This window comes from Bos indicus x Bos taurus, chromosome 17 (genome assembly GCF_003369695.1).
Source record: "Bos indicus x Bos taurus breed Angus x Brahman F1 hybrid chromosome 17, Bos_hybrid_MaternalHap_v2.0, whole genome shotgun sequence".
NCBI classification, from domain to species: Eukaryota; Metazoa; Chordata; class Mammalia; order Artiodactyla; family Bovidae; genus Bos; species Bos indicus x Bos taurus.
This window is the reverse complement of record NC_040092.1, coordinates 54,325,532-54,353,125: the sequence shown is the minus strand read 5'-3', so window position 1 is coordinate 54,353,125 and position 27,594 is coordinate 54,325,532. Positions and strand designations below refer to the sequence as shown.

General features: G+C 37.4%; 1 protein-coding gene across 2 annotated transcripts in view; it reads right to left on the bottom strand.

The window, feature by feature from the left end:
• Positions 1 to 11,250: 11,250 nt before the first annotated feature.
• NAA15 (N(alpha)-acetyltransferase 15, NatA auxiliary subunit) overlaps positions 11,251 to 27,594 on the bottom strand; it is a 73,402-nt gene continuing 57,058 nt past the window's right edge. Inside the window, exons 16-20 of one of the 2 annotated variants that reach the window (XM_027567382.1) lie at positions 23,656 to 23,764; positions 21,643 to 21,741; positions 16,810 to 16,956; positions 15,805 to 15,902; positions 11,251 to 14,789 (exon numbers count right to left, since the gene is read on the bottom strand). In XM_027567382.1, coding sequence (XP_027423183.1) covers positions 14,589 to 14,789; positions 15,805 to 15,902; positions 16,810 to 16,956; positions 21,643 to 21,741; positions 23,656 to 23,764 — 654 coding nt within the window. In that variant the 3' untranslated portion in view covers positions 11,251 to 14,588. The remainder of the gene's footprint in view (positions 14,790 to 15,804; positions 15,903 to 16,809; positions 16,957 to 21,642; positions 21,742 to 23,655; positions 23,765 to 27,594) is intronic. The other variant, XM_027567383.1, reaches the window with a different exon arrangement.

Here is a 27,594-nt window from a genome sequence, read left to right as displayed (position 1 = left end):
GTTATTCATATTTCTCCCAGCAATCTTGATTCCAGTTTGTGCTTCACCCAGCCTGGCATTTTGCATGATGTACTCTGTACATAAGTTAAATAAACAAGGTAACAATATAGAGCCTTGATGCACTCCTTTCCCAATTTGGAACCAGTCTGTTGCTCCATGTCCGGTTCTAACTGTTGTTTCTTGACCTGCCTACAGGCTTCTCAGGAGACAGGTAAGATGATGGTCTGGTATTCCCATTTCTTTAAGAATTTTCCAGTTTGTTGTGATCCACAAAGTCAAAGGCTTTGGCGTAGACAATGAAGCAGAAACAGATGTTTTTCTGGAGCTCCTGCTTTCTCTGTGATCCAACGGATGTTGGCACTACTGTATCATACTCTCTCCCAAAGACTGGCGAATGAAATCTTTTTCAAAAGCAGGAAAAAAGGGAATTGCATATCATGTAAAGCACAGATACTGATCCTTACACTCAAGAGGGTGCAGTCCTATAGAAAAAGTCCAGGGGTCCTGTTCTCTAGAAGATGGGGTGCTGCACACCAGCCAGAGTGTGGCAAATCCATGGCGGCTTGTTTTAAATCACAAGGAAGTCCAGCAGAGACTAGGCCAAATACTTCCATACTTAACTTTCTGCAGAGTAATCCCTGCAAAGCAGCAGCAATTACCACCACAGCACACTCCTACAAAGATAAGGCTAAACACTCCCTGGGACCCTCAGTTAACCAGTTGTGTCCAAAACAACTGGATAAAAAGCTGAGAAACCATAGTTCCATCCCAACTTTTCATTCCTGGTCACTGCTCAAAAGGCAGCCTCCTCACCCATCCATCAGCTTCCTGTCATTTCTCATCTCCTGACTGCTGCGTGCCTGATAGCCTGCCCTCTTGACCCCTCATCTCCACCGTCCCCACAAAACCATCCCTTGGCCCTTGGTGTGGGCCATGGCAACCTATTCTGCAATAAGTAAACTCACCTATATCTTTACAGCCTTTTTTGAAGACTCTTAATTCCTCGACTTCTTTCTCAAAGATACTGTCTCCTTGGCAGTTTCCCCAAGCTGTATGTTCCACAAAGCTCAGAACTGGTATTGCCCTTTTTTGTCCCATAGTCCCTTCTAAAGCATTTCACTTTTCTATAAAAACCTGCATTCTTTTGAAGTTTACTCCATCCAATTTTGCTATTCTTTGCCTTGCTTTTGTCCTTCACATCTTAATCTCCAGGTCATTCTCCAGAATAACATTATACCTGGATCATTTTATTTAATTCACTGCATGAAACATTACCTATTTCCACATTTGTGTGGATGGTCTGTTGAACAGCCAAACATCACAGATAAAGGGCTACTTCAACCTCATTCTGCGGGCCGCAGTCTCTGCTTTGCTATGGAGTAGCTCAGAGTGATTTCAGTACCCTTATCCTTCCATCCAAAGTGCCCTCAGTATGCCTGATCCACAAGCTCAAGACCTTCATTCCTATAATACTGCCTTTGCTTCCAGGTTATTCTTCATTCCATTTCCTTCCATAACTGGCTCTTATTTGGTGCTTCTAATCCCCCTCCATATGTTCCCTTCCCTGCTCTCTTCCAACACACACTTATAGAACATCGCTGTATCCTGCTGGGCACGAGTGCCCTCAACCCGCTTCCCTTCATCCTCACCTATCCCGTCTTCTCTTTATCTCATCCAACTCACAGTTCTCGGTCAGTCCTGTAACATGCCTGGTTCTATGAGCCATTCAGCTGAGGTACTAGAAACAATCAGAAAATCACTATACTTTCGTGATTTCCAAAATCAATTCAGTGGTTAACACTGTTCATTAATGTTTTTGTCTTTAGTCAGGTGCTTATTCCAAACCATCTCCATCTTCTTTTCAAACCCCTCCCTGGCTTCACTTCCCACTACTCTGTGGAAACTGATTTTGCAAAGTTTGTGAAGGACTTCCTAACTACAAAATGTAACAAACATTAGAATTGTGAGTTTATGCTACTTTTCACTAGTGGTAATGTCTTCTCTCATTTTACTCAGGAAGAGTCACTCTTTGGTTTGAAGTATAATATTGTAGTTGGTGTGAAAGGACGAAATAGACTCAATTATCTCAGTTTTTAATCATAATACTTTAGCAAGACAGCCTGACAATCTCTAATAATCAATACATCTATGACTTACAGCTCTTGGCCAGGTTACTATGGGTAGCTTAGCAACTGCAGTTGTTTCTTTCACTGCATGTAAATTAAGGAATAAAGGGTGAATTGGTAAATGATCTTAAGGGATCTTAAGGGATAAAGGAGGAACTGGTAAATGATCTTAAACATAGATCTTCACTATGTTAAAAATTCACTTCCCACTGAGTGGAAATCCAAACATAAAAAGGGGTTATAGGGAAAAAAAGGTTAAGTTTGAAACAAAGCAGTATCAACATAAAACACGTTGTATATAGCAAAGTCAAAGTGAAAGTGAAGTCGCTCAGTTGTGTCCGACTCTTTGCGACCCTGTGGACTGTAGCCCACCGGGCTCCTCCGTCCATGGGATTCTCCAGGCAAGAATACTGGAGTGGGTTGCCATTTCCTTCTCCAGGGGATCTTTCCAACCCAGGGATCGAACCCAGGTCTCCTGCATTCCAGGCAGACACTTTAACCTCTGAGCCACTACTGTACAAAAATGCATAGTTTAGAAAATATCCATTTTTTAAAATGGCAGCAACTTTCTTCTAAGACACTTCTAAATAGCCAAGGCATTTAACCTCAGTAATAGCTCTTTAAGGGGCTTCCCTGGTGGCTCAGAGGTTAAAGCGTCCGCCTGCAATGCGGGAGACCTGGGTTCAATCCCTGGGTCTCCAGATTCCCTGGAGAAGGAAATGGCAACCCACTCCAGTATTCTTGCCTGGACAATCCCATGGACGGAGGAGCCTGGTGGGCTACAGTTCATAGGGTCACAAAGAGTCAGACACGACTGAGGGACTTCACTTTCACTTTTAGCTCTTTAAGCAAAATAATGTGATCCAGGAATACTGTGTAGTTTACAGTTTGCCTTGAAAGGAAAACCTGGGCTCAAGTTCTGTTCTAACATCTAGTTTCATGGACTTCAACACCTAGTTTATAATGGTAGAAGGAACACAAGGAAAGATGCTCACAGGTCCATTGAACCAGCTTTCTACTCCTAGCTGGATACTCTTTAGCCAGTCATGTAATGTTTCTGAGACACATCTCTTCATCCATAAAGGAAGGAAAATAATACCTACACATGAGCACTTTGTTCTCCAAGGCCAAACTTGCCTATTACTCCAGTTATCTCTTGACTTTTGCATTTCAATACCCTATGATGAAAAGGATGGGAAAAAGGCCAGTTTTCACTTCAATCCCAGATGACAATGCCCAAGAATGTTCAAACTACCATAACAATGGGATTCATTTCACATGCTAACAAGGTCACGCTGAAAATCCTTCAAGCAAGGCTTCAGCATTATGTGAACCGAGAACTTCTGGGTTTAGAAATAAGGCAGACGAAGCAGAGATCAAATTGCCAACACTGGTTGGATCAGGGAAAGCAAGGGAATTCCAGAAAAACATCTATTTCTGCTTCACTGACTATGTGAAAGCCTTTGACTGTGTGGTCACAACCTGAAAATTCTTAGAGAGAGAATACCAGCCCACCTTACCTGTCTCCTGAGAAACCTGGAGGCAGGTCAAGAAGCAACAGTTAGAATTGGACATGGAACAACTGACTGGTTCAAAATTGGAAAAGGAATACATCAAGGCTATATACTGTCCCCCTGCTTATTTAACTTCTATGAAGAGTATATCATGTGAAATGCCAAGCTGGATGAAGCAGAAGCTGGAATCAAGACTGCCAGGAGAAATATCAACCACCTCAGAAACACAGATGATACCACTCTAATGGCAGAAAGCAACGAACTAAAGAGCCTCTTGATAAAGGTGAGAGAGACAGTGAGAAAGCTGGCTTAGAATATTCAGAAAACTAAGATCATGGCAGCTGGTCCCATCACTTCATGGCAAATGGAGAAAAAGTGAGAACAGTGACAGATTTTATTTCTTTGGGCTCCAAAATCACTGGTGACTGCAGACATTAAAGGAAAAGATGTCTGCTCCTCTCAAGGAAAGCTATGACAAACCTAGACACTGTATCAAAGACATCTTTTTGCCAACAAAGGTCTGTATATTCAAAGCTATGGTTTTTTCAGTAGTCATGTATGGATGTGAGAGTTGGACCATAAAGGCTGAGCAGCAAAGAATTGATGCTTTCGAATTGTGGTGCTGGAGACTTCTGAGAGTCCCGTGGACTGCAAGGAGATCAAACCAGTCCATCCTAAAGGAAATCAACACTGAATATTCATTGGAAGGACTAATGCTGAAGCTCCAATCCTTTGGCCACCTGATGCAAAGAGCTGACTCACTGGAAAAGACCCTGATGCTGGGAAAGACTGAGGGCAGAAGTGGGCAACAGAAGTTGAGATGGTTAGACAGCATCACCAACTCAATGGACATGAGTTTGAGCAAACTCTGGGATATAGTGAAGCACAAGGAAGTCTGGCACATTGCAGTCCATGGAGTGGCAAAGAGTTGGACATGACTTAGCAACTAAATAATAAATGAGTACTTTGGAAATTACAAAGGGCAATGTTTTATACATTATTTGAGTCTCTTTTCTTCTGGAAAAATTGTTACACATCCTTCGACTGGGTCTCCCTTGCTGTTTGGGCTTTCCTCTAGTTGTGGCAAGCACGCGCTTTTCATTGTGGTAGGTTTTCGTGTTGCGGAGCACGAGCTCTAGGGCTCGTAGGCTTGTCGTTGTGGTTCCCAGGCTGCAGAGCACGGATGGGTCAATAGTTGTAGAGCATGACTTAGGCGCTGCACAGTATGTGAGATCTTCCCAGACTAGGGGCTGAAACCATGTCTCCTGCATTGGCAGGTGGATTCTTTACCACTGAGCCACCAGGGAAGCCCTCTCATCAAGCTTAATACATCAGTAAAAGTATCCTTAACCTCCTGGGAAACCAAAGAAGCATTTGTTTTGACTATAGATTTTTTTCTCTACTTTCTGAGTTAGTATTATCTTAGTATATTTTTGTCCACCCACTTTTATCCAGTAGGGAATTTAAAAAAATTTTTTTTAACTTTCTAAAAAAGTACCCCACCCCAAATGAACAAAAACACCTAATGTTAACATTTTGCCATATCTATCTCAAACATGTTTTTTAAGAAATAAAAACTATAGGACCCTCACGTTCCCAACATGATTCTCCCTTGTTTAAAGAGAACCACTGTCCCGAATTCTGGACAGTTTAAAATTCCCAAACCTGTTTTTAAACTTTTACTTTATGTGAATATTCACATAAACCATACTTAGTATTATCTGGCTTAAAAAATTTAGAAGAAAATTTTTAATTTCTACATATAGAAATATAATGCCATTTAACTTCCTCTTTGCTTGTGGATCATTACTGTTTTGGAGCGCAATTCTTGATTCACTTAATCCTAGCTTATTTAACTGTAGAGCATTTCATTAAATGAATATACCACAATTTACTCATTTATGTTACATTTTATTTCCAAGTTTCATTATTATAAACAATACTGCAATGAACATCCTTGCACGTATCTGGCAAATGTGTGGGAATGTTTACAGGGCATATCTCTATATATCTACAGACACAGAGATCTATATCAAGAGTTAGATCTATAGATACAGGTATCCTATCAGAATAGCTGGTTTATGCACGTTTCATTTTAGTAAATGAATGTTGCCCTCATAATGATTATACCAATCTATACACTCAAAGACAGGATACCTGAGAGTTCCTCTGTTGTTTTTCAACATCTTAGCCAACATTTGATATCCAGACTTATTCCAAAATGTTAACAACTAGATTGATGTGAATTATCGCGTCTTGATTTTGAACTTATTGACCCCAATCCTTGAAAACCCTTGATTCCTCAAAACTATTATTTTCAAAGTCTAGCTTCTTGACTACTAGGTTCTTTCACTAGCTTCTCTTCCTCTACCCCCTTTTCTTATTCTCTTTGAACAGTCTTGTCAAGTCATACCACTCATGGCTCACTCTTCAAGTCACTTTTCTTGTAAGTTTTAGACTCATACCTAGCTGCCCACTACACGTTATGTTATATGCCTAAAATTCATGACTGAAAAGACCTCTTTCTTTTTCCCTCAATTTCTCCCTCTCAATTCTTGACCCTGTTTAATGATAATGTTAAAGGTAGTTTTTTTTTGCCAAAACCCTGCGCATCACTGCTAACCTTCATGTCTTGTTGATGGAGGTGCTATCTGCCTAACATTTCTTGTATCCTTGGCTCTCTTCTTCATGTTAATACTTAACTGCTGCTGTCCTCACTGTCCTCACTTCTTTCCAGTTGTTATACTGATCTGAAGCAAGCACTTTGTTAGACATACCTGGGCCTGAATGCCTATTTTTCTCACTCACAAGCTATGTGACCAGAGGAAAATTATGATTCTCAAGCTGTTAAACAGGAACAATACCTGCCTCCTATTTTTTTTAAGGTTTAAGTGAGCTAACCAGTACAAAATGCTTACTACATTGCCTGGCACAAGTAGGAACTCAGGAGTATTACTCAGCTTGAGTCTTCTGATTAGCCTTGGTGCCTCCAATCTCACTCCCTATTCTCACCATCACACTGCTAGTGGAATTTTCTCAAATACTTATCATCTTTCCCTAATTCTTCAATAACTGACCTTTGCTTCTGCTGCTGCTAAGTCACTTCAGTTGTGTCCGACTCTGTGTGACCCCACAGAGCCAAATCTAGTCTTTTAGTAGGCCATCTAAGTATTGCTAATTTGAGCTCCAGCCTTATTTCCCAGATTCTGTTCATACTATTTTACAGTCCCTGAATACATGACCTTGTTTCATGTATCTGAACCTTTAGGCACATGCTATCTTTTGTCTGTATATGAAATTCATCTTTATCTCTCCAAGCTCAAGGAACATACTCTGTTAAGCTTCTCCCAGTTCATCCAAACAGAAATGAGTACTGATTCCTAGGGGTTTATATATTGCTGCTGCAATCATTTCTTGATTTGCCCGTCTCCTTCACTAGCCTGTGAAAACTGTGAGAGCAACAGCGATGTCATATATCCCCAGTATGAAGCATAGTTTCTGGAGGTGGTAGGCATTTACTAACTACTGAATGGATGAAAGGAAAGACACTGGGACTGGTCTTATTTTGTATCTTCTAAATAACTATAAAAGCAACATCAGGAAATCTGCCAAGTTCACTAACACTAGTAAGTTTCCATGAATGTCAGAATGATGGGAGGACAGAGGTTTTACTGGTGGTTTTCTCTATTGTATGAAAAGGCAAAATAATCCAAAGTGCTAGAACATGTAAAGTAAAACACTAGGGGGAAAAAAAGCATAATTTGAGCTGTTAATATCTACAAAAAGATTATAAACTATTTCCTGAGTATACTGGTCCAGTGTACTACAGGAGATAAACAGAGATAATCAAATAGAACGCTGACAAGTAAACAGAAGAGAACATCCTTTTGCAAATACTAATATTTAAATGAATGCTTATAAATAATGCCTATGAATATTTATAATGAATCCTTATATGTCAGGCTTTCTGATAACCACTTATATACAATACGTTACTTAATCCTTCCAACAACTGTATGAACTAGGAATTCCTAGTATCTTGCCTAAGATACCTGAGCCAGGATTTAAACTTGGTTCTGTCTGATCTAAAAACTTAAGGTAAAGGAAAACCATCCATGTCTATAAACACAAAAATGGCAATGAACAGTATTAGCTTGTCTCATTCATCAAAATCTTTAACCAATCAGGAATAAAGTAGATACACATAAGGGCTGGTCTATAAAACAATTCCTATTTCATTACAGAAAACTACTAGGTTGGATAAATTTGGGAGAACTATTCAGAATATTATTTCAACAGCTCTCATAAACTAGTTTTTAATTTGATATATGATTCTGTAGCACATAAACCTCCTTATCAGGTTCTATACCAACAAGCCATATTTTAATTCTGTCTGTCACAGAATCAGGGTTCCTCTCATACCTGAGATTTGTAATAGAAATTCATTCACTTATAGAAATGCAGGGACTTGCCCGGTGGTCCACGGGTTAAGAATCTACCTTTCAATGCAGAGGACAGAGTCTTGATCCCTGGTCAGGGAACTAAGATCCCACATACTGCAGGGCAACTAAGACTGCACGCCGCGACTAGAGAGCCCACACACCGCAACCACTGAGCCGGCGCACTCTGGGGCCTGTGCTCCACAAGAGGAGCCTGCATGCTGCAACTAGAGAGCCCACACACCGCAACCACTGAGCCGGCGCACTCTGGAGCCTGTGCTCCACAAGAGGAGCCTGCACGCCGCGACTAGAGAGCCCACACACCGCAACCACTGAGCCGGCGCACTCTGGAGCCCATGCTCAAGAGGAGCCTGCACGCCGCGACTAGAGAAAGCCCGCTGCCGCAACAAAGACGCGGTGCAGCCAAAATTTAAAATTAAAATTTTTTAAAGTTAACTTTCAATTAAAAGAAAGAAGGAAAATGTAGTCCTTTATGGAGGGAAAAAAAAAAAAAACCCTACATATTTGATTGGAGGTTTAGGTATGCATATTAGGAGTGTATGAATTCTCACCACCAATCCTTATTTAAAAGACTTTGTGCTTTGCTTTGGTATTCATCCATTAGAAACTCAATCATGCATCTACAAGAATTATTGCTTAAATGAAGCCAAGCTACCAGGACATGTAACAAAACTATGTAGAAGTGATTTATTTTCCTCTTTGAATACCAGCATCTCAGAACAGGAAAATACCCTGGAGTAGGAAATGGCAACCCAAAGCAGTATTCTTGACTGGAAAATCCCATGGACACAGGAGCCTGGTGGGCTACACAGTCCATAGGGTCTCAAACAGTCAGACACTACTGAGTGACCAAGTGTACACACACATCTCAGGTAGTAGAGCAGCAGAATGAGGGGAAAAAGCAAAATACAAATTCTTCCCCTTAATGTAAGATAGGGGAAAATTCATCTTTTTGCTTGTATCTCTTTAAAATATTTGAACTTCCTCAAAAAAAAAAAAAAACCAAAACAGTCTACCTTAAGAATCACTGGGGTAGTCTTTAAAGAAAGAAAATAAAGGACCAATTTCCAGGCCTGGCTCCAGATAATTTAAATCAGAACCTTGCAGGTGGGCCTGGGCACTGGGGTTTGTGGCTTTTAAATAATCCCCCTGGGACTCTAATATATAACTAGGATTAAGTTTTAAAAGGTTCAATTGCCAGCCCTAAGTAGATAAGATCAACTAGACCACAATTCCAGTGGTCAAGTGTTTAGAAGTAACTACTACAGACCTCCACCTCGTGTCTCTCCTTACTTGTAATGATTAAAAGTGGAGATACTATGATCCATGGGGCCGCAGAGTCAGACATGACCGAGAAACTGAACTAACCGCAGAAAACAGAGCCTTAATAAAGGTTAAGTGGTTTGTGTTACCAGTCTCCCTATACTGTTTGAAAGAAAGAAAAACTACTGAGTGACAATCTTTGAAGTAACTTAATTCCACTGGACGTGATTGTTACCTGGCTGGTTGGTTGCTAAAAACATGAAGGATGAGAAGATTCACTGCCAACTAATGCCACAATGAACAGGCAACTGAGAAAAGAGGATGGTCCTTCAGTCATCTGCTTCCTACAAGGCCAGTCACAACCACTCCTCTGACAAACTATAGGAAGAAAACCAAAAATTAGATGTGAGAAGTTCATTCAACATAAAAATAAAATAAAATGGATCTGTGGTATTCTGAGGAAATCTCTGAAGCCCAAGAGACAGGGACAAAGGGAAGAAAAATGGGAATATTCTAAATCAATAGATTAAAAAAACTCTTTAAGCCTTTGCACCAAATGACCTGAAAATTAAAAGTGCTTTATTGCTATTTTCTACCATCTGTAGGCCAATATTCATAGCAAATTTCACAAAGATTTGAATATCAACTATGCACTTAGTCACTACCCTGAAATGTACCCTGTGTAAATTCTTAAGATTTCATACATCACATTAAAAATGGCTTTTCATGAGTTTGTTAATTAATACCAAAGTATTAATCATTTGACACTGTAATTAGGTATTTCTCTAAGAAACAAGCATCCTAGCAGGTCACTGAAAAATACTATGAGAAATGGAATGCGTCAGCCAATAGTAGGACTATTCAAAGGCAAATATTAATAGTTCAAAAGAAAGATGAGAGGTGGTTAGTTATTCACTATTAAGAAACACCAGGAGTTTTAGAAGAATACTTTAGAAAACCCAGTACCTAGACCAGTTGTGATAAGGCATCAGGCACTAGACAATGGACTTGATAAACCTGCAGATCAAAGTAAACAAATGGCAGGTTTATCAAAGCTCAATGCTAGAAAACTACGGTAGACTGGAAAGACAGCCAAAAAAATGGTATGGAGACTCAGACAATTCACAGGTAACTAAATATAGAAGGCAAATTTAATTATTAGCTGAAAGCAGGCCATGGGATCCAGAATATATTCAAAAAATCTCTTCACTCCTATGTTGTTTCTGAAACTTTATACTTATTGAGGCCAAGTTGAGGATTTAAGCAACAGCAGAATTCTTTATAACACAGATAGGAAATTTCCCATCATCAATTTTTTTTTTCAGTTAAAGAGAACTATACCAGTTGTATGAAATAAAAGTTTTTAGACACCAAAAAAATGTGTATTAAAAAATGTAAGAACTATATTACAATCTTATTAGATTGCCAAGGATTACTTTTGTTACAAGAAGCCTTGAAACAAAGTGTATTCTATTTCTTGCACATAGAACCCTTACAAATAGCACTGAGGATTAAAATTCCAAGTTTATCTATAGTTGACAGTTCAGTAAGTTCTAATTTAAATAGTACCAATTTTTCTTTCTTTGGCTATAATCCCAAGATGGGATCACTTCAAAGGCCAACTGGGAAAACCAAGAGGCTGGGAAAAGTCTCTCCTACAACACACTGCTTTCCTTACTGCTTCCCTTTCCTTCTGCCCATTTTTCCATCACCATGAGGGAGGGTATGTCCTGATGGACGCAGCAGTGTTAAATAGGCTGTGTAACCTAAAGTATGTACCCAATAATCTGCTTCATCAAAGTGAGAGCATTCTTTTCTCCAGAACCTCCTGCACACTACCAACATCCCTCTAGTAGGAGCATACTGAAAGTGCAATTCAACAAAGAATAACCTTTTCCAAAAATGTTTTATTGCTACAAGTTGTGAGATTTCCAACCATCAAAACTGGAACAAAACTTGATAGGTTCACCCCCTATGGGGCAGCATGGCCACTTCATGGGAGTTTTTCATGTAGATCTGGCAGTGGGTTTAGCAAAGTTCAGATGTCAGCAGGATGGTATCAAGAAACCTTGCCTGTAACTTAAGAGGTGGAACACAAGGCAGAACAAAACTACCTCCCATCGGAAAGGTCAGTCTTTCTTTGAATTCTTAGTCATTTCAAAGTTTAAGGCTGGTAATTATTAAGACAAATACATACATATCTTGTAAGAAAATCCAACACTTCACTTTCAAACTTTTTCCCAAACAGATGCTACATGTGGTAGCTGAAATATTCCTAGAAATGGTGTACAAGAGACTTCCCTGCATTTATCACAAATGATAAATGATCTAAACCTACCTGATCTAGACCACATTTTTCTGGCCTCTTCTTACAGTCACAGCTTTCATTTCACAGCTCTAACAGCAATATATCGTGGAGTACAAACAACACTGTGAAAAACAAGGGAGTGATAAAACCCACAGGAAAGCTGTTCACTAGTATCGGGACTACTTTTAGTCATGCTATCAGGTCATCTTTATTCTTGTGCATAATAAATAGGTACAGAAAAATGTTGAAAATGCTAAAGACTCAACTATCGAATTAAAGCTGAGGAAAACTAACCTGATAGTCAGATTTTAGTTTTTAAATGAGAAATGACAAGAGTAGTAAATATAAAGAAAAACAAAAAGAACTTTACTTCTCCTATGTTAATACAGGTCAAGGAACCCTTTCTTTTCAAAAGGGTTGATAACACCAGTTCTTAGCAATAAACATAAGGCACTTGTTTAGATTACAACGTCACTGCATTTTTCCCCCCACTTTTTTCCTAACCCTGTTTTCCCCCACAGCATCATTTGGAATAGAGTGAATGAGGCAAATGTGAGATGATTCAGTTCATACTATCCAGGGTAAGACAGCACAGTACAATGTTTTAGGGGTGATGTCTGGACATTAAATGAACCTCTGTCAATATCCTCTGAGACCAGACAATGTATCCACTATCAAGTAAACCTGAAAGAAAATAAAATATTTATTTAATAGTTCCAGTAAAATTGGTTTGGAATACAATATACATGTTAGGAATTTCGCTCCTCATGGGTGGCCTCTGCATCAAGAGTTCTTAGTACTTATGAATATTCATTCTAAGACAATCTACATCATTTGAACATTGTCAAGACAAATATAAGAATTTTGTTTCAATATACAGTAGAGTTTAAACATAATTCACACATACACCCCCTGTTTTATGGCTGGTGCCTCCTCCAAACACCTCACTAGTGGCAGAGGTAGCACTAAGTGTTCTCTACCAACAATAAGAACTTCAGTTGCCACTCATAGGAGAAGTTGAAAAAAGTTTTGTTTTTTTGCCATCTGTTAAGATGTTCCTGAGTCAGGGCCAGTTAATAAACATAACAAAGCTCTAGAGTCCAGTCTGTACTTGTCTTTACACCACTAAATTACTAGACTGGGATGTGGAATGCAGGTCATGTACTATGAAATGCTGAGTTTAGCACAACTGTTCAATCAGTAAAAGGATCAGGTCTCCTGAAAATTCCCTTTAGAATATACTTTCTATAAACTAAAAGTACCACAAAAAGGTCAATTATATACAATCGATTCATTTTACTTAATATCCTTATTTGTTGAGATCTTGAAAATGCAATGAGAATACAGAGCCTCTGGCTAGTTCTCAGTGTTTGGGTTTAAAATTTTAAGGCTCACTTTCTCAAACAAAATAGCAGTTCTCACTTTTCCTTTCAAATTACTAATATATTCATAGTACCTGCTGCCATCCTAGCCCTCAAGGAAATCTTAATGCAGGAACAGCACTATGCTTGCTTAATGGAATTTCCCTGACACCAACACTAAGTCCATTCCAAAAAGTTCCCATCTGAACTAGCCTTACAGCACACTACACTGCCTCTGGCTTGCACCTCTGTTTCCACCTGTGTATTTTCACAGAAGCCCAACACATATTAGTTGAAATATTCACACAACTGTTTTTCAAAACAATTTATTGCATCATATTTGGTACCTTATGTTTGACAACAAAAAGGAAATTACATCTGTAACTGCAGGAAAAAGAAGCTGGTCTGTTATTGAAAAAAAAAAAAGAAAGAAAGAAATCTTGGGCCCTTTAAAAATTACAAAGTCTTGGGCTTGCCTGAAACAACTGAGCAAGAAATATATTCTTAGAAATGTAGGGCTTCAAGTATTACAAACCTGTGACACTGTGGAAAAATTCCAGAGGTATCTAAACTGCAGCACATTTTTTTCTGCATATCGTGAACAAGGCCTGCTGAGGTTTTTAACTATTAGTCTCTTGATCAGTCATAGAATGGTAGTCAGGAGTTCTGCTCTTTAACTTCAAGCCATGGTAGATTTTCTTTTTTCACTCTTGGGTGAAAAGTTCATGCTTGCTAATTAGTTGGTGCCACATCACAGTGCATTTGGTTCTTGCATTACAGTTTTAACAAGTTTGGCCAAAACAATGCTGAAAGGTTTGCATTGTTATTTTAGTTCTTCAAGTTTTAGTTAGAATTGAGATTGTTCCAACTGGTTCCTTCAGTTAAAAACTGTGGTACAAGAACACCAAACTGATCATGTACAGTGAATTTTGGAAACACAACAAGCGTATTGAACACCCTCTAGGTTTTCTTATAATTCTGCTTGGTATCTATATGTCCCAGCTTCTACAACATCAAGCATCTGTTGTAGGTTTCTCTGTAAATAGTGATTCACATTGCATACTTCCTATGGTCATAATCAACCCCGTAACAAAATCAGTTAGATGCTAAAGCCCCAACAACTCTTTGTGCTCAGTGAAAGAATCCAGTGCTAAAACAGCATTTACGCTGTCTGAGATATAGTAAAATCTCACAAGACAAATTTAAAGTAATATTTCTGCCACACACCTGCTTTGTTAGCTGTAACAGCCTCCAGATTTTATATAAATTAGTTTAAAAACATGGGTGGGTAGGTAGGAATAGGATAAGGTATCTTTTTTTAACCCCTCAATTTTAGCAGCTTTTAATTTTTTAAGAAACTGAACCTATATCCTGTAATATGTTAGATATTTTATATATACTTTTTCAGCAGGATAAAAAACGTAAAACACTATTTGAAGGCAAGAACATTTACTCTTCTCATTCTGTGTAAGTTAGAGCAATGCAGCAGGTGCGTGACAAAAATATTATACACTAGATATGGTCCAAAGTCATTCCGTTTGCTTGTTTGATGATGTTCAAATTTCATTGGCCAGTTCTTCAGTTTCTGCAGAACTATCTCCATTAACTGTGATCTTCATATCCTCTTCATATCCAGGAGGCATGAAAGCCAAAGCGTAAGGGAAAAGCTTATGACAATTTGCTCTATAAACTTCAGCAGCTTCTTTACAGTCTCCTAGGCTACCATCACACAAGGCTTCTAATACCTCCATACATGTCTGGAGAAAGAAAAAAGGTCACATTATAATTTGCTTAAAAGGAAAAAATTTACTGTGAATTTATTGGACATTTCATTCCCAAAAGGTTTTCAAAATGAGAGGCAAAATGTACATATATAGGAAAGTATTTACTCCCACTATGCATTCCATTAGAATTATGTTCTTCAGAACTGCAGGGTTTACACAAAAGGATGGATATATCAACAGGGTCAGGATTAAGGTGACACAAGCAAGGTGCTACATCCAAAGACACTCAGCGCTCAGAGGTAACCTCTGGAATGCAGCCTGAACCTACCTGGCCCTGGGCGTTAACTGCTGGAATTTACATGCCACTGTCAATGACTATACCCAAGTCTTTAATTTTTTTGGAGGCTCAGAGCCAGATGGCAAAATCAAACATTATTTTTTAACCTTCTATTCAAATTAAAGAGAACCTTTATGGTATGTCCACTGATGAAGAAGGAAAGAGTCTCAGAAACACAAAGCATATACATCCAAGGAAAAATTTTCATGAATACTAGTAATTCTTTCAACCAAACCCTTAAGTCTGTTTATATTTTTAAATGAATCATGGTGACTTGCATTTTCATGTTTTCTTTCTTCACCTTTTCACTTGGAAAACACTATGAAGTTTCCAGATATTTAGTACCCCACAAATTTTGACTCTTTACAAGGTTCTAATCTAACTGAAAGTGGAAGTGTTAGTTGCTCTGTCCTATGAGATCCCATGGACTGTAGCCAATCAGGCTTCTCTGTCCGTGGAATCTTCCAGGCAATAATACTGGAGTGGACAGTAGCCATTCCCTTCTCCAGGGCATCTTGCTGTATATGTGTGCACACATATACAATCTTAAATAAATTTAAGATAAACTAAGTTTCTGAGATGGAGTCATAATAGTTTGGAAAAGAGTATGCATAAATAACAAAAAAAAATTAATTGGTGAAAATTATCCTGGTAAAAACAGAAACAAAGAGTCAAGTAACTCTTACAGAGAAATAATGAAAAACTCTTTACCTGGAGGTTTCTGTTAGTGAGGGATTCATCAAGTGTTGTTGCCAACTCTATAGCTCGCTTCTGACTAGAAGGGTCTAAATAATATACCATTTTGGCAGCTAAATGAGAGGGAAAACGCAAATGTTTATTTCAAGGTAAACCCAGCGTTTTTACCTACTATCCATTCAAATATAAAAGCAGGATCGATGTGCACACAGTGTGGCACTTTACTAGAAAAGTGCAAACAGCCATTTGAAAAAACAAAAACCTGAGAGAGTAGACCAGAAAGTCTAACTGTCCAAACCAAGAGAATGATTAAGGTGAGAGAGACTATGAAAAAACACCAATATTTCTAATAATATTTGTCTTTGTGTGGTGGGACCATGGATAGCTTTCTTCTTTCTAAAATGAAGGTAATTTGGGATTAAGGAGAATACTTGTGTGTGTGTTTTGACAGGTAGGGCGGTGTGTGTGTGTGTCTGGTGTGACGGAGAGGGGTGTGGGAGATACCCAACCCTGACAGGTATGAGTACACTGCTAAAGCACTACCCAGGGGTCCCATCAAGTCCAGACCTTGGCTCATTAGCACAGACTCTTGCCAGATGATCCCTGCTTGGGAGATGGTTTTAGGTGTCCAGCACTGCCAAGTCTCACAGCTTATATAAGCATGAGAAATTAAAGACGATGGTTGCATCTACATGAATTTTAAGAGCATGCTAATGAGAAAAAAAAATAAGAAGATCCTCCTTCAGTGTATATAATAGCTAGCTAAATTCAGTTACACTTGCTTCTTTATAATGCCTATGCAGAACCAGGAGAAACTACTAACCTTGATTCATAGTAATGATTTTATCTAAAACACTAAAAAATGTATAGGAGGTTAAGCTGCCTGTTTCATAGGATTAAAATGTGATATATACACATTTGCCTCTGTCATACAAAAAGTGTGTAACCTGTCAATGACCCACTATAGTAAAAACTGAAGCTGTTTTAGAGGCTGAGATAAGGACAAAATAAACTGATTACCTGATAATCTGTGTGGCAATGAATCAGAATTCCTTTTCAGAAAAGTTTCATTAAAGTTCTTTGGATTCGTTGCTCCAAAAAGACGATTCATTTCTTGTTTTAATACTGTTCTAACTGCATCGGGTAAATCTTTACTTTCACACACTGCTGAACAAATTAAAAACAAACTCTTATTAGCAGTTAGATACTGATACAATTTATAGAATTAAGAAATTAATTTATTGAGGTCAACAAAGCAAAGCAATTATATATACAAAGACTGAATAAACTTACTAATAATCCAACAATTTTCTAAAGGCTACCAAATATAGTGCAGAAGATCAAAAGAATTTTCCTCACCCTATCCCATCTTCTTCTATATCCAAGTAAACCATTACAAATTTATCAGTTTAAAAAAGCCATGGATCTTTATATTCAATGATTATGTGAACTAAGCTATCACTACATAATAATTTCCAAACGACCACCAAAGCATTTTCCTGTAAGGAATACACTGTTGTCATCATATGCTTTGGCATTCGGAGATGGAAAAACTGACTCCCAATCTCTCTGGGCTGAATCCTAGTTTGGTATAGAGAGATAGTCTGGAGCTTTAAGCCAGACAGACCTGAGCATGATTTGAGTGTGGACAAATCATAAGCTCTCTGACCCTATTCCTTGATCTGTAAAATTGAGGTGATATCTAACCCAGAAGACCACAGTAAGAAAAAGCTACAAATAAAATGTTACTGTTTAGTCGCTAAGTCATGGCTGGCTAGCCAGGCTCCTCTCTCCATGGAATTTTCCAGGCAAGAATACTGGAGTGTATAGCCATTTCCTGCTCCAGGGGATGGTCCCGACAAAGGGATCAAACTATATCAAGCCCATGTCTCCTGCGTTGGCAGGTGGATTCTTAGAGCTGAGTCATCTGGGAAGCCCCACAAATAAAATAGCTAATGACATAATAGATATTCCATATACTGTAGGCACTATTTTTGTCACAGACTGAAGAAAACATAAATAGATTTTCCTTATGATTAGAAACTATTGTGGCTTTCAAACTCTTGACTACAACCAAGTATCTGTACTCTGATAAGCATGTTTCCTATAGACATAACTTATTATGGGAAGCAAAAATTTCACAGAACACTGACCCTTACACTGTGCAGCACATTCTTGTATCTTATACTCTAATTTATTTCTATTTTAAGTTTTCAAATGCTTTCAAACGATAATGACCCACTCAACTTCTTTCATTTTCTCACTAATAGATCACTACCCTAAGTTTAAAAAACACTGAACTTTTGAATAGCAAACTTTCAAATGAAATATTCTACATGTAGTCAGTAACTAAATAATTGATTGATATGTTCCCTTTGCTGGTTGAACAGCATTTCTTCTATCATTCTATAGAATTGGTTAACTCAAATAAATGAGCTACTAATTAAAGGATTTAGCTTAATCTCCATTATGCCTGTATTTTCAACTTGGATTTGGCAATTTTATCAATATTTGTCTTGGGGGTGGGGAATGGGCTTAGGAGTACAGAGTGAACTGGAAGGAGAAAATCTGTTCAAATAGGTTATAGCCAATTACAATGAACATTATGTCAACAAACAGGTATCTATAAAATTTATTACTTCTGTGGGCCTCAGTGGTTTGCCTGAAATGCTTTCAGGACACTTTATATATGCAGACAGGAAAGTAATTTTATGGTTCATAGCTGGAAACCATACGTTTCATGTTTTTCATCACTTTTATTAACTTGTTTTCCTCAGATTAAAAAAATCGCAGAAAAGTAATTAAAAAAAAGCCCATACAGTTGAAAATACATAAATACATACGTCTTGTGTTTAGGATGTGTCAAAGAGGGAATATTTAAATAACTACCAACATCGACTAATAGCTATTTCCCCTTTTTTTGTATTAATAGTTTATATTAATAAATCATTCATTTATTTAATAGATTTAAAAAAGAATGTTTCCAAAAATACTTCCTTACTGGTTCACAAATTGTTTTTGGTCAACTAACTCAGTTTTCTCCTCTAATCACTAATCATGTAAACTGGAACTGCAATATTTTTCCAGGAAAATATTACAATCAACCAACCAATCAATTCTACTGTAGCAAAATTTAGAATGTCCTATGGAAGGAGTAGCCTCAAATGTCCCAGATTTATTAAATAATCTTTTATGGGTGAAGACTAACGGAGGCACAGGGAGTCAATCTAAATATTTTGTGACACTGATAAAAAACTAACCAAAAATTACTGACATCTCAAGAAAGTAAAAAATCTCAGACTATCTAATTGTCTCCCATGCTATATTAAACCTTTTCCAAGGGGCCTATGAGTTGAGTCCTGAGATACCCTAAAATTAAAACAACATTTGGTTCATGTTATTATCAGACTGAATAAGTTTAGTTATCACCAACAGTTAAAAGTCACATTAAAGAGGGGGCTGATTCTTAGCAAAAAGAGTTTCCCTGGGTTCCCACACTAGTCAGCATTTTTTGGTTAAAATTTCGGTAGAAAAGGATATTTTGTGTGAGATAATTATTACTCACTACTGATTAAGTACAAGCTACTAAGTGATTACTACTTAACACAGCAAAATAAATAAATGACCATATTAATTAAGCGAGGTTTTTTTTGGAGGAAATATATAAGTACAGATGAGAAATAATCTGCAGAGAAAAGGAAAAAATGAGTTTGTACAAATGAGAGAGGAAAATAATATAAGATTCATTATAGATTAAGGTGACCAAAACCTACTAATTTTAAAAACATTTAAGGGAACATAAACATGTAAGCAGGTATCAAAACAAATGAATACCTAAGGTCCTATTTCTACTTAGAACTGACCAGAAATATAATAAAAATTGCCTTAAGTTCTACAACTTAAAACAAAAGTGAAAAACTTGGAAGAGATACTATCATTCTCATAATTAAAGGGGGAAGGGGACATCCTATACAGTAAATGACTTCGGGGGTGATTACTACTTACACTGGTAATGTAATGTTCTGGAGATTTGGAAGACGCTCATAACTACGCTACAGTGAACATTCACTTAGAGATGCTTCTACAACTAATAAAGTAAGTGTGGAGCCATTGTTTTTTCTTTTTCCTCCATAATTTCTGGAAAGGTGTTATTGTGAGGGTTTCTTTGTAAAGAAATTACTACAATACAACTTAACATGACAAATGTGTTCCTGAGAAGTTACTTCAAAATCAAGTATTTTTCTCAAGAACCAAATATATTAATTAGTAAAAGGAACTCAGGGGGTTTGCAGTAACAGATGCCTAAATGTAGTCAAAATAAGGATTACTTTGTAAATCTCTCCCTGACAATGATGTCAGATAATACCTGAAGCAATGACAATAGGTAACATTAACTCCACTCAATTAATTCTAACTTTTAATGTTGGATCATTCTTTGTTCTTCTAAAGTTCATAAACATTTTAATTTCTGAAACAACTGTTCCAAGAAAATGGTTATATGTTCATCAAGCCATACACTCATTAGAACTATATGTTTGTCACTTCCAATTTATACTTCAAATGAATATAACTCTAACTCCATAAACTTTATATGTACTATTTTATTATCTTTCAGGAAAGGACTGTATAAAAATGAAGTGTGTACATACTGAAAATAACTTGAATGCATTTCATCCTAACTAAAAATGATTTATGCTGTTATTTCCAGCCTTAACGTTTTGATTCATGATTTCAAAATTTTTTTTTCTTTAATATCAAAAAAAAAGACTAAAAAGAAACTTCCTTATTTTCACTAAATACAGCAATTAGTTCTACTTTCTATAATATGACTACATTCTTACTTTCAGAATTTTTTAAAATTGGGGGGAAATTTTCTATGATTTAGCCTCTATAACAGGAAATCACTTTTTTGACAAGCATAAATATGATCTAAATAAGGCTTTACCTTTTCTTATAAGTCAAAATAATGTTAACTGGGACAGTTTAGCATTTTCAAAAGAATGATTGGGAAACCTGGTTTAATCTCATTATTTTTATATAATGCATGGATTCACATGGGGTTGAGTATTTAGCAATGAGACAGCTAACAGTATTTTCAAATTCTGCAGACTGTTCTACTAAACATTGAATTTCTCCTTATCCAGTTACTTAAAAACCAAAACAAAAAAACATTACTTGACTACAGAAGTACTTTATTCTAAATTTAAAGCTCTGGTAGTAGAAAGAACAATATGAAGATCTGGGTCTCATTCCTGTTTCTTTACTAATTATTGGTGTTACTGTAAATAAGTAATTTAGTGTTTTAGCGTCCTAGATTTCTCAACTATGAGAGACAATTGGCATAATATTCCGCCTTTTGTTTCTAAAATTCTGTAGCTTTACTTGACATTAAAACTTCATATGGATCTTACTGACTAAACACTTGAAAAGGACAACAATTTGTTTTAAAGTTACTTTTACCCTACATTTACTGACAAAAATTTTATGATTCAAATTATTATACTAGAGACAGGTAAATGAGATAATTTGTCAATTTCAAAGAGATTTTTTAATTTTACAACAATTAACTACATCACATAATGAAATATGATTCAAAATTTCAACTTATTAACCTTTAAGAAACAGAAATAAAGATGATTCTCAAATATCTGGACTGAATGAGTCTGTGTAAAAATCAGGCAACATTTCTAGCCTTAAAATAAAGACCTTCGCCACAAAGAAAAGACTTTTTTTTTCCACAGGCTAATTTAATTTAAAATGATTTGAGTTTATAACAAACTTGTATAAATCACTTATTCAGTCACTATCAGCTACTGTAGTCAAATACTTAAGTAACAGAAAATTAAAACATACCAGTACTAAAGAGTCGAATCATACATTCATGAAGCCAGGGATGACTAGAATCAATAGCAAATGCTCTCTTTACTGATTGTAGCATCAAAAGAAACTTTTCTATAAAAAGAAAAAGATATACTTTGATCATTTAATAAAAAGAGATACCCTCCTTTAGAGGACTAATAGTATCTTACAAATAGAAAAACTCATTTAGAGTCAATCACATCTGGACAGCAACATATGACTGAAGCAATTGACTTCCTCAGGTTAGCAACATTAGCTAGTATTTTCCACACAACATTAAGAAAAATGGTTTTATTAAGTATAAAAAATTTAGATAGAAAACTTCATTGTTTACACTTGAAAGCAACATTGTTTACACCTTTCTTGTGTTTTGTGACATGTGAAATCATTTCCCTTCCACCTCACTGTTCCTCTCAGGTCAATCCCTGGCTTCTCTTCCTCATCAAAGGTAGAGTATTGACCAAGGTTATGTTTTTAATCACTTTCTAATCTTTCCCAATGCTATCTCTTCCCACCCCATCCCTCATGTTTTCCAAGCTTTAGTAGTGTCTCCACCTGTTGGATGGAAAAGTGCACCCCAATACTCACCACAATTCCAAGTCTCATCCACAGCCGTCTTTGTTAAGGCTTCTCTAATAGGGTACAACTCTCCAAATATCAAAATTTGAAACCCTAGGCTCCTCTGACAATTCCTTTTCCCCTAACCGCTACACTCAGAAAGCTAAAAATACGGCTATGTCCTTTATTATTGCCCTTTTCATGCTGTAGCAATGGACTCCAAATGCTGGAGAGTGACTGAGAGGTAGTACATAGCAAAGAAGCCAACTCAGTAGGATTCAGACTGCTTTTCACTACTTAAAGCAGAATAGCTTTTGTATTTTACATTTTGGGGTTCCATGCAAAAATATTTGTTTAAAAAATATTTGCTTAAAAGAGAGCTATGTTAACTATTAACAAAACTTTAAAATTACTGGACTATTTATTAAAATAATTTTCCCAATTACGACAGGAGCACTGTGGAAAACAGAAAATATAGAAAAAAGTATTTTAATCACTCAAACTCCATCAAGAGACAATCTCTTATGTTTTGATCTTTTTTCTTCTTAGCTAGTATTCTATTTTACATACTCATATAAGTATCTTAATAAAGATTAAAATAAACTATAGTTAGTTCTGAATCTTATTTTGAAACAATGTTATACTGTAACCTTTCCCCAGAATTTGATCATCATGATTTTTTAATGGATACTCTACAGAGGTATCATTTTATTCTATGTCTTTTAGCAGGACAGTTACTGTTTGGAGCAGTATTTTATCAGATGTTACTAACCAGTTTCTCTTTCCTTGAATACATATCACCCTAGTGATAAAATTTTTTTTTCAATGAACCATTTGGATTACATCAATTCAATACCATAAAATCTTCTTAGTATATCTACTACATTTAGCTTATAAGAATTCTAAATCTAGCAACCAAAATCCTCCATCTAACCTTTACCTGGCTTAGGCAGGTAACAAAGGCAACCTCAACATCATTTATACACACTTGTTTTCTCTTAACAGATATTCTTCCCTTCTATGCATCTTTTCTTTTAGAAGTATGGTCTGTTCTTCTAGATACACCTCAAACATCGCATCTTCTATCTGTAACAATGGCTAATGGTTGACATTATTTACTGCTTATTGTGTACCGGATACTATTCTAAGATCTATGTGTATTATTTAGTTACTAAATTTTATCCACATATGAGCATGATAATCACTATATTTCACCTTAATTTTAGTTACATATTGTAAATCTATTTTTTATTTTAATGCCCTAGGAGACAGAATCACATCACTGTACTTCCATATAACATGTTGTAAAAAGCAGGCATTTCTTTGTGAGGAAGCAGCACTTGCATTTGCCAAAATATCCTACAGTGGTGAGGCCATCAGAATTGGCAACTATATTCTGAGAAATAAAGTGATCAATTTTATCAGAGCCACTATTCCCTAATTGCCTACCTTTCCTAAAGTAAATCTCAAAGGCAAAAAGATGAGTTTCTATCTTGTTCTTCACCAAGTTCTTCAATGGCGTTAAAAATTTAATAGCTTCTTCCAATGGAGTTTCAACCTAACAAAAATAAGATATATTATATACAAATAGAAGCAAGATTTGGGGACGGGATGTCACTTACTCTTTCTATTTATTAAAAATACTTTTTCGGTAAAAACCACTTACCAGTCACCCAGAAATACACTGCCATATTTTACCCTCCCACAATCTAAAGGTAGGGGATTCTGAACTCCTCATTCACTGAGATTATACATTATCTGTGGATAGAAACTATCCAACAAGTAAAGAAAAAGATAAAATAGAATGAGAACCAGGAAACGAAAGACAGTAAGAGAAACACGTAAGATAGCCAAGGACGGGGGCCAGGGGGGAGAAAGGATGTGGAACAGGATGACAGGATGACAAGGGCTAAGAACTGTAGAGAACATTAAAGAATGAGTGGAAGTTGAGTATAATCAAGCCATTAAAAAATAGTACAATATCCATTCTGTGTTGCTTTGTTCCACTCCGAATTCTACAGAAATCCATATTTCTTCAAATGCCATACTACAGGTGCGGTATCATTTGAAAAGTTTTACATTTACAGAATGCTGTCTCTACCACCCTGTGAGTACTGAGACAGGCCTAGTCTCTGTAGACTGGGGCAGGGCTAGGGCACAACACTATATTCGCACTCAGCACTGGGTCCTTATACTTGCCCTCTCTTACCACTGAGGCAATAACAATGTATCCTCAGTGGAATTCAGATGTGCCGTATCTTTCCAACGTGACTCTGCCCATACAGTAATTTGTGGCTTCACCAACACAGATTTAGGCCAAGGCAATTATTTAACAGCATTAAAAACAAAATCAAGTTAAACAGTAAGTGGTATCTATAGGATTTACCCTATACTAGTATGTAAAACCAGAGAAGGCAATGGCACCCCACTCCAGTACTCTTGCCTGGAAAATCCCATGGACAGAGGAGCCTGGTGGGCTGTGGTCCATGGGTCGCAAAGAGTCGGACACGACTGAGCGACTTCACTTTCACTTTTCCCTTTCATGCACTGGAGAAGGAAATGGCAACCCACTCCAGTGTTCTTGCCTGGAGAATCCCAGGGACGGGGGAGCCTGGTGGGCTGCCGTCTATGGGGTCGCACAGAGTCGGACACGACTGGAGCGACTTAGCAGCAGCAGCAGCATGTAAACACCTACTCATTATTCAAGGATATAAGCTCTAAACCAGAAATCAGTATCTGGCAGTATCACTACTGTAATAGTTGTAGATATGAAGAGACAGAGGAGAAAATAGAGGCCCCCATAAGTATACCTTTCTCACACTGGTGAATATTCTGCTTCTTATTCCCATGACTCTTTTTTAAATTAATTTATTTTTTATTGAAGAATAATTGCTTTACAGAATTTTGCTGTTTTCTGTCAAACCTCAATAACTCTATGCTTTAATGAGTTAGAATTTGTGGTATACAGGGGAGAAATGGTTACCAGGGAAAAGTAGAGAACTGGAAACTGAAATTACCACCCAGCTATAGCAAGCTTTTCAATTCCTTAAGAAGTATAGACTGAAGTGAAGGTCACTACATTGACCAGGATAATTTACTGGAGAGAGACATGGCTGCTATCATTATAAAATAGAAACAAAAAAGGATATTGTGAAGTTGAATCATTACAAGCATTGGTAGTGGTGATGAAAGCCACTCAGTCATGTCTGACTCTTTGAGACCCCATGGACTATACAGTCCATGGAATTCCCCAGGCCAGAATACTGGAGTGGGTAGCCTTTCTCTTCTCCCGGGGATCTTCCCAACCCAGGGATCGAACCCAGGTCTCCCACATTGCAGGTGGATTCCTTACCAGCTAAGCCACAAAGGAAGCCCATTACAAGCACTACTGTGACTGAAATTGAGTATTTTAATTTAAAAAGAGAAAAGAGAGAAATTAATTCTGTCTGAAACTCTAATAAATGAAAACATATGCCCTCAAAGGAGATGTGGATTTCTTGTCCCCACATGCTTCTGTGGGCCTCTCAGAGGTAAGACTTTGTCAAGTTAAATTTAAATGATAAAATATTATGTACATAACCAAGACAAAGCTAACTACATTCTACAGCTACATATATATGATGCAGTAGAGAGTGATATAAACAAAAGCATATAAATAGGGATGATGTTCTATAACCAGTGCTTTAGGATAAACTACCCTTGAAAATCCCTGAAGTTAAGACACACAGATATAGCTATGAATATACAATATCACTAGTTTGTGTTGTATGTATGAAAATCATATATTTAAGTATCAAAATCGCAATCACTGTAGTAAGACAGTCACACTATGACAGGCATATAAGAACTGAGATGGCCGTCAAACCTCCCACATCTCAAACTCAGGTGGGGTTCTGACGCTCACTGAGGTAAGCACTGGGTGGAACTGCCGGCATTATGTACACTCTTTCCTGCCTCTCTCTCAAAAATGCAGGGGGTGCAGATTCAAGATCAGAGTTAACATCCCACAAGCCTTGCAGCCAAAAGCCCAAAACATAAAACAGAAGCAATACTGTAACAAATTCAATAAAGACTTTAAAAAATGGTCCACATCCAAAAAAAAAAATCTTTAAAAAAACCAACTAAAAACTACTGCCTCATGGTAGTTGGATAAGCAATACATTCCATCAAGCTTTCAGATTTACATTCAGTTAATTCAATATTAAGCTAATAAACCTCTTATTTTCCTTCTCTCTTTCTTAACTAGAATAGCTGCTAATTTAACAATGCTTTTATTTAAATTATCTTGATCTGCTGCTGCTGCTAAGTCGCTTCAGTCATGTCCGACCCTGTGCGACCCCAGAGATGGCAGCCCACCAGGCTCCCCCGTCCTTGGGATTCTCCAGGCAAGAACACTGGAGTGGGTTGCCATTTCCTTCTCCAATGCGTGAAAGTGAAGTCGCTCAGTCGTGTCCGACTCTTCGCGACCCCATGGACTGCAGCCCACCAGACTCCTCCATCCATGGGATTTTCCAGGCAAGAGTACTGGAGTGGGGTGCCATTGATCTGGTGAACTAAATTTATCATTTACTACCTGGAAGAATGATGAAATATAAGATCACCAAAACAAAAAGAAACAAACAAAAAAAGCAACTATAGATTAGAGACCCATAATTGGCAGGCAGTTTTTAAATCAGCCTTCGACACCCCTCCTGATTGTGGCAGTGGTGTGAAGTCTGGCCTTGCACCACATGGGGTGTGGGTGAGTGTGGATTCTATGAGATGCAGGCATCTTGGATGCAGGCATCCTAGAAGGAGAAAGGTGTTACGTGCCTAACAGGTAAGAACAGTATATACTGAAGAGGAGTCCATGAAACCGGGTGCCTTCCACTAGGCTCCTTCCAAATAAAGGAGTCAAAAATACTTTCTATAGTGCTTTTGCTGTGAGACTTTACAACCCTCTAGCTACAAATGACTAGACTATAACTTGACATCTGGCCCCAAAGCAGCTATCATAGGCTAAGCAAAGAAAATGGAACAGCGTGTAAGGAGACAAAGTGTGAAAAATCTGCTATGCAGGGCATTCCTTATCAGACAGCAACTACAGACAAATAGAGCCCTTCTTTAAACTATAAAGAAAGACATAAAGAGTTACAGGAAAAAAAAGTCATTGAGTCATGAGACAGAGAGAAAACGTAAAGAATGAGAGCGGCAGGCAGTCAGTGATGGTGGTAAAAGTGGTAGTAAGAAAAAAGCGGAGGCATAAAGATGGAAGGCCCGTAAAGTTGGTATTATCCCAAAGGAACTCTGCAGTTCTCCATGGGGCCTGAAAGGTCAATTTTCCGTGCTTCTTCACATCCCTGTGTAATAGTCTTTCAATAAACTCCCAACAACAATAAAAAGGCAGTA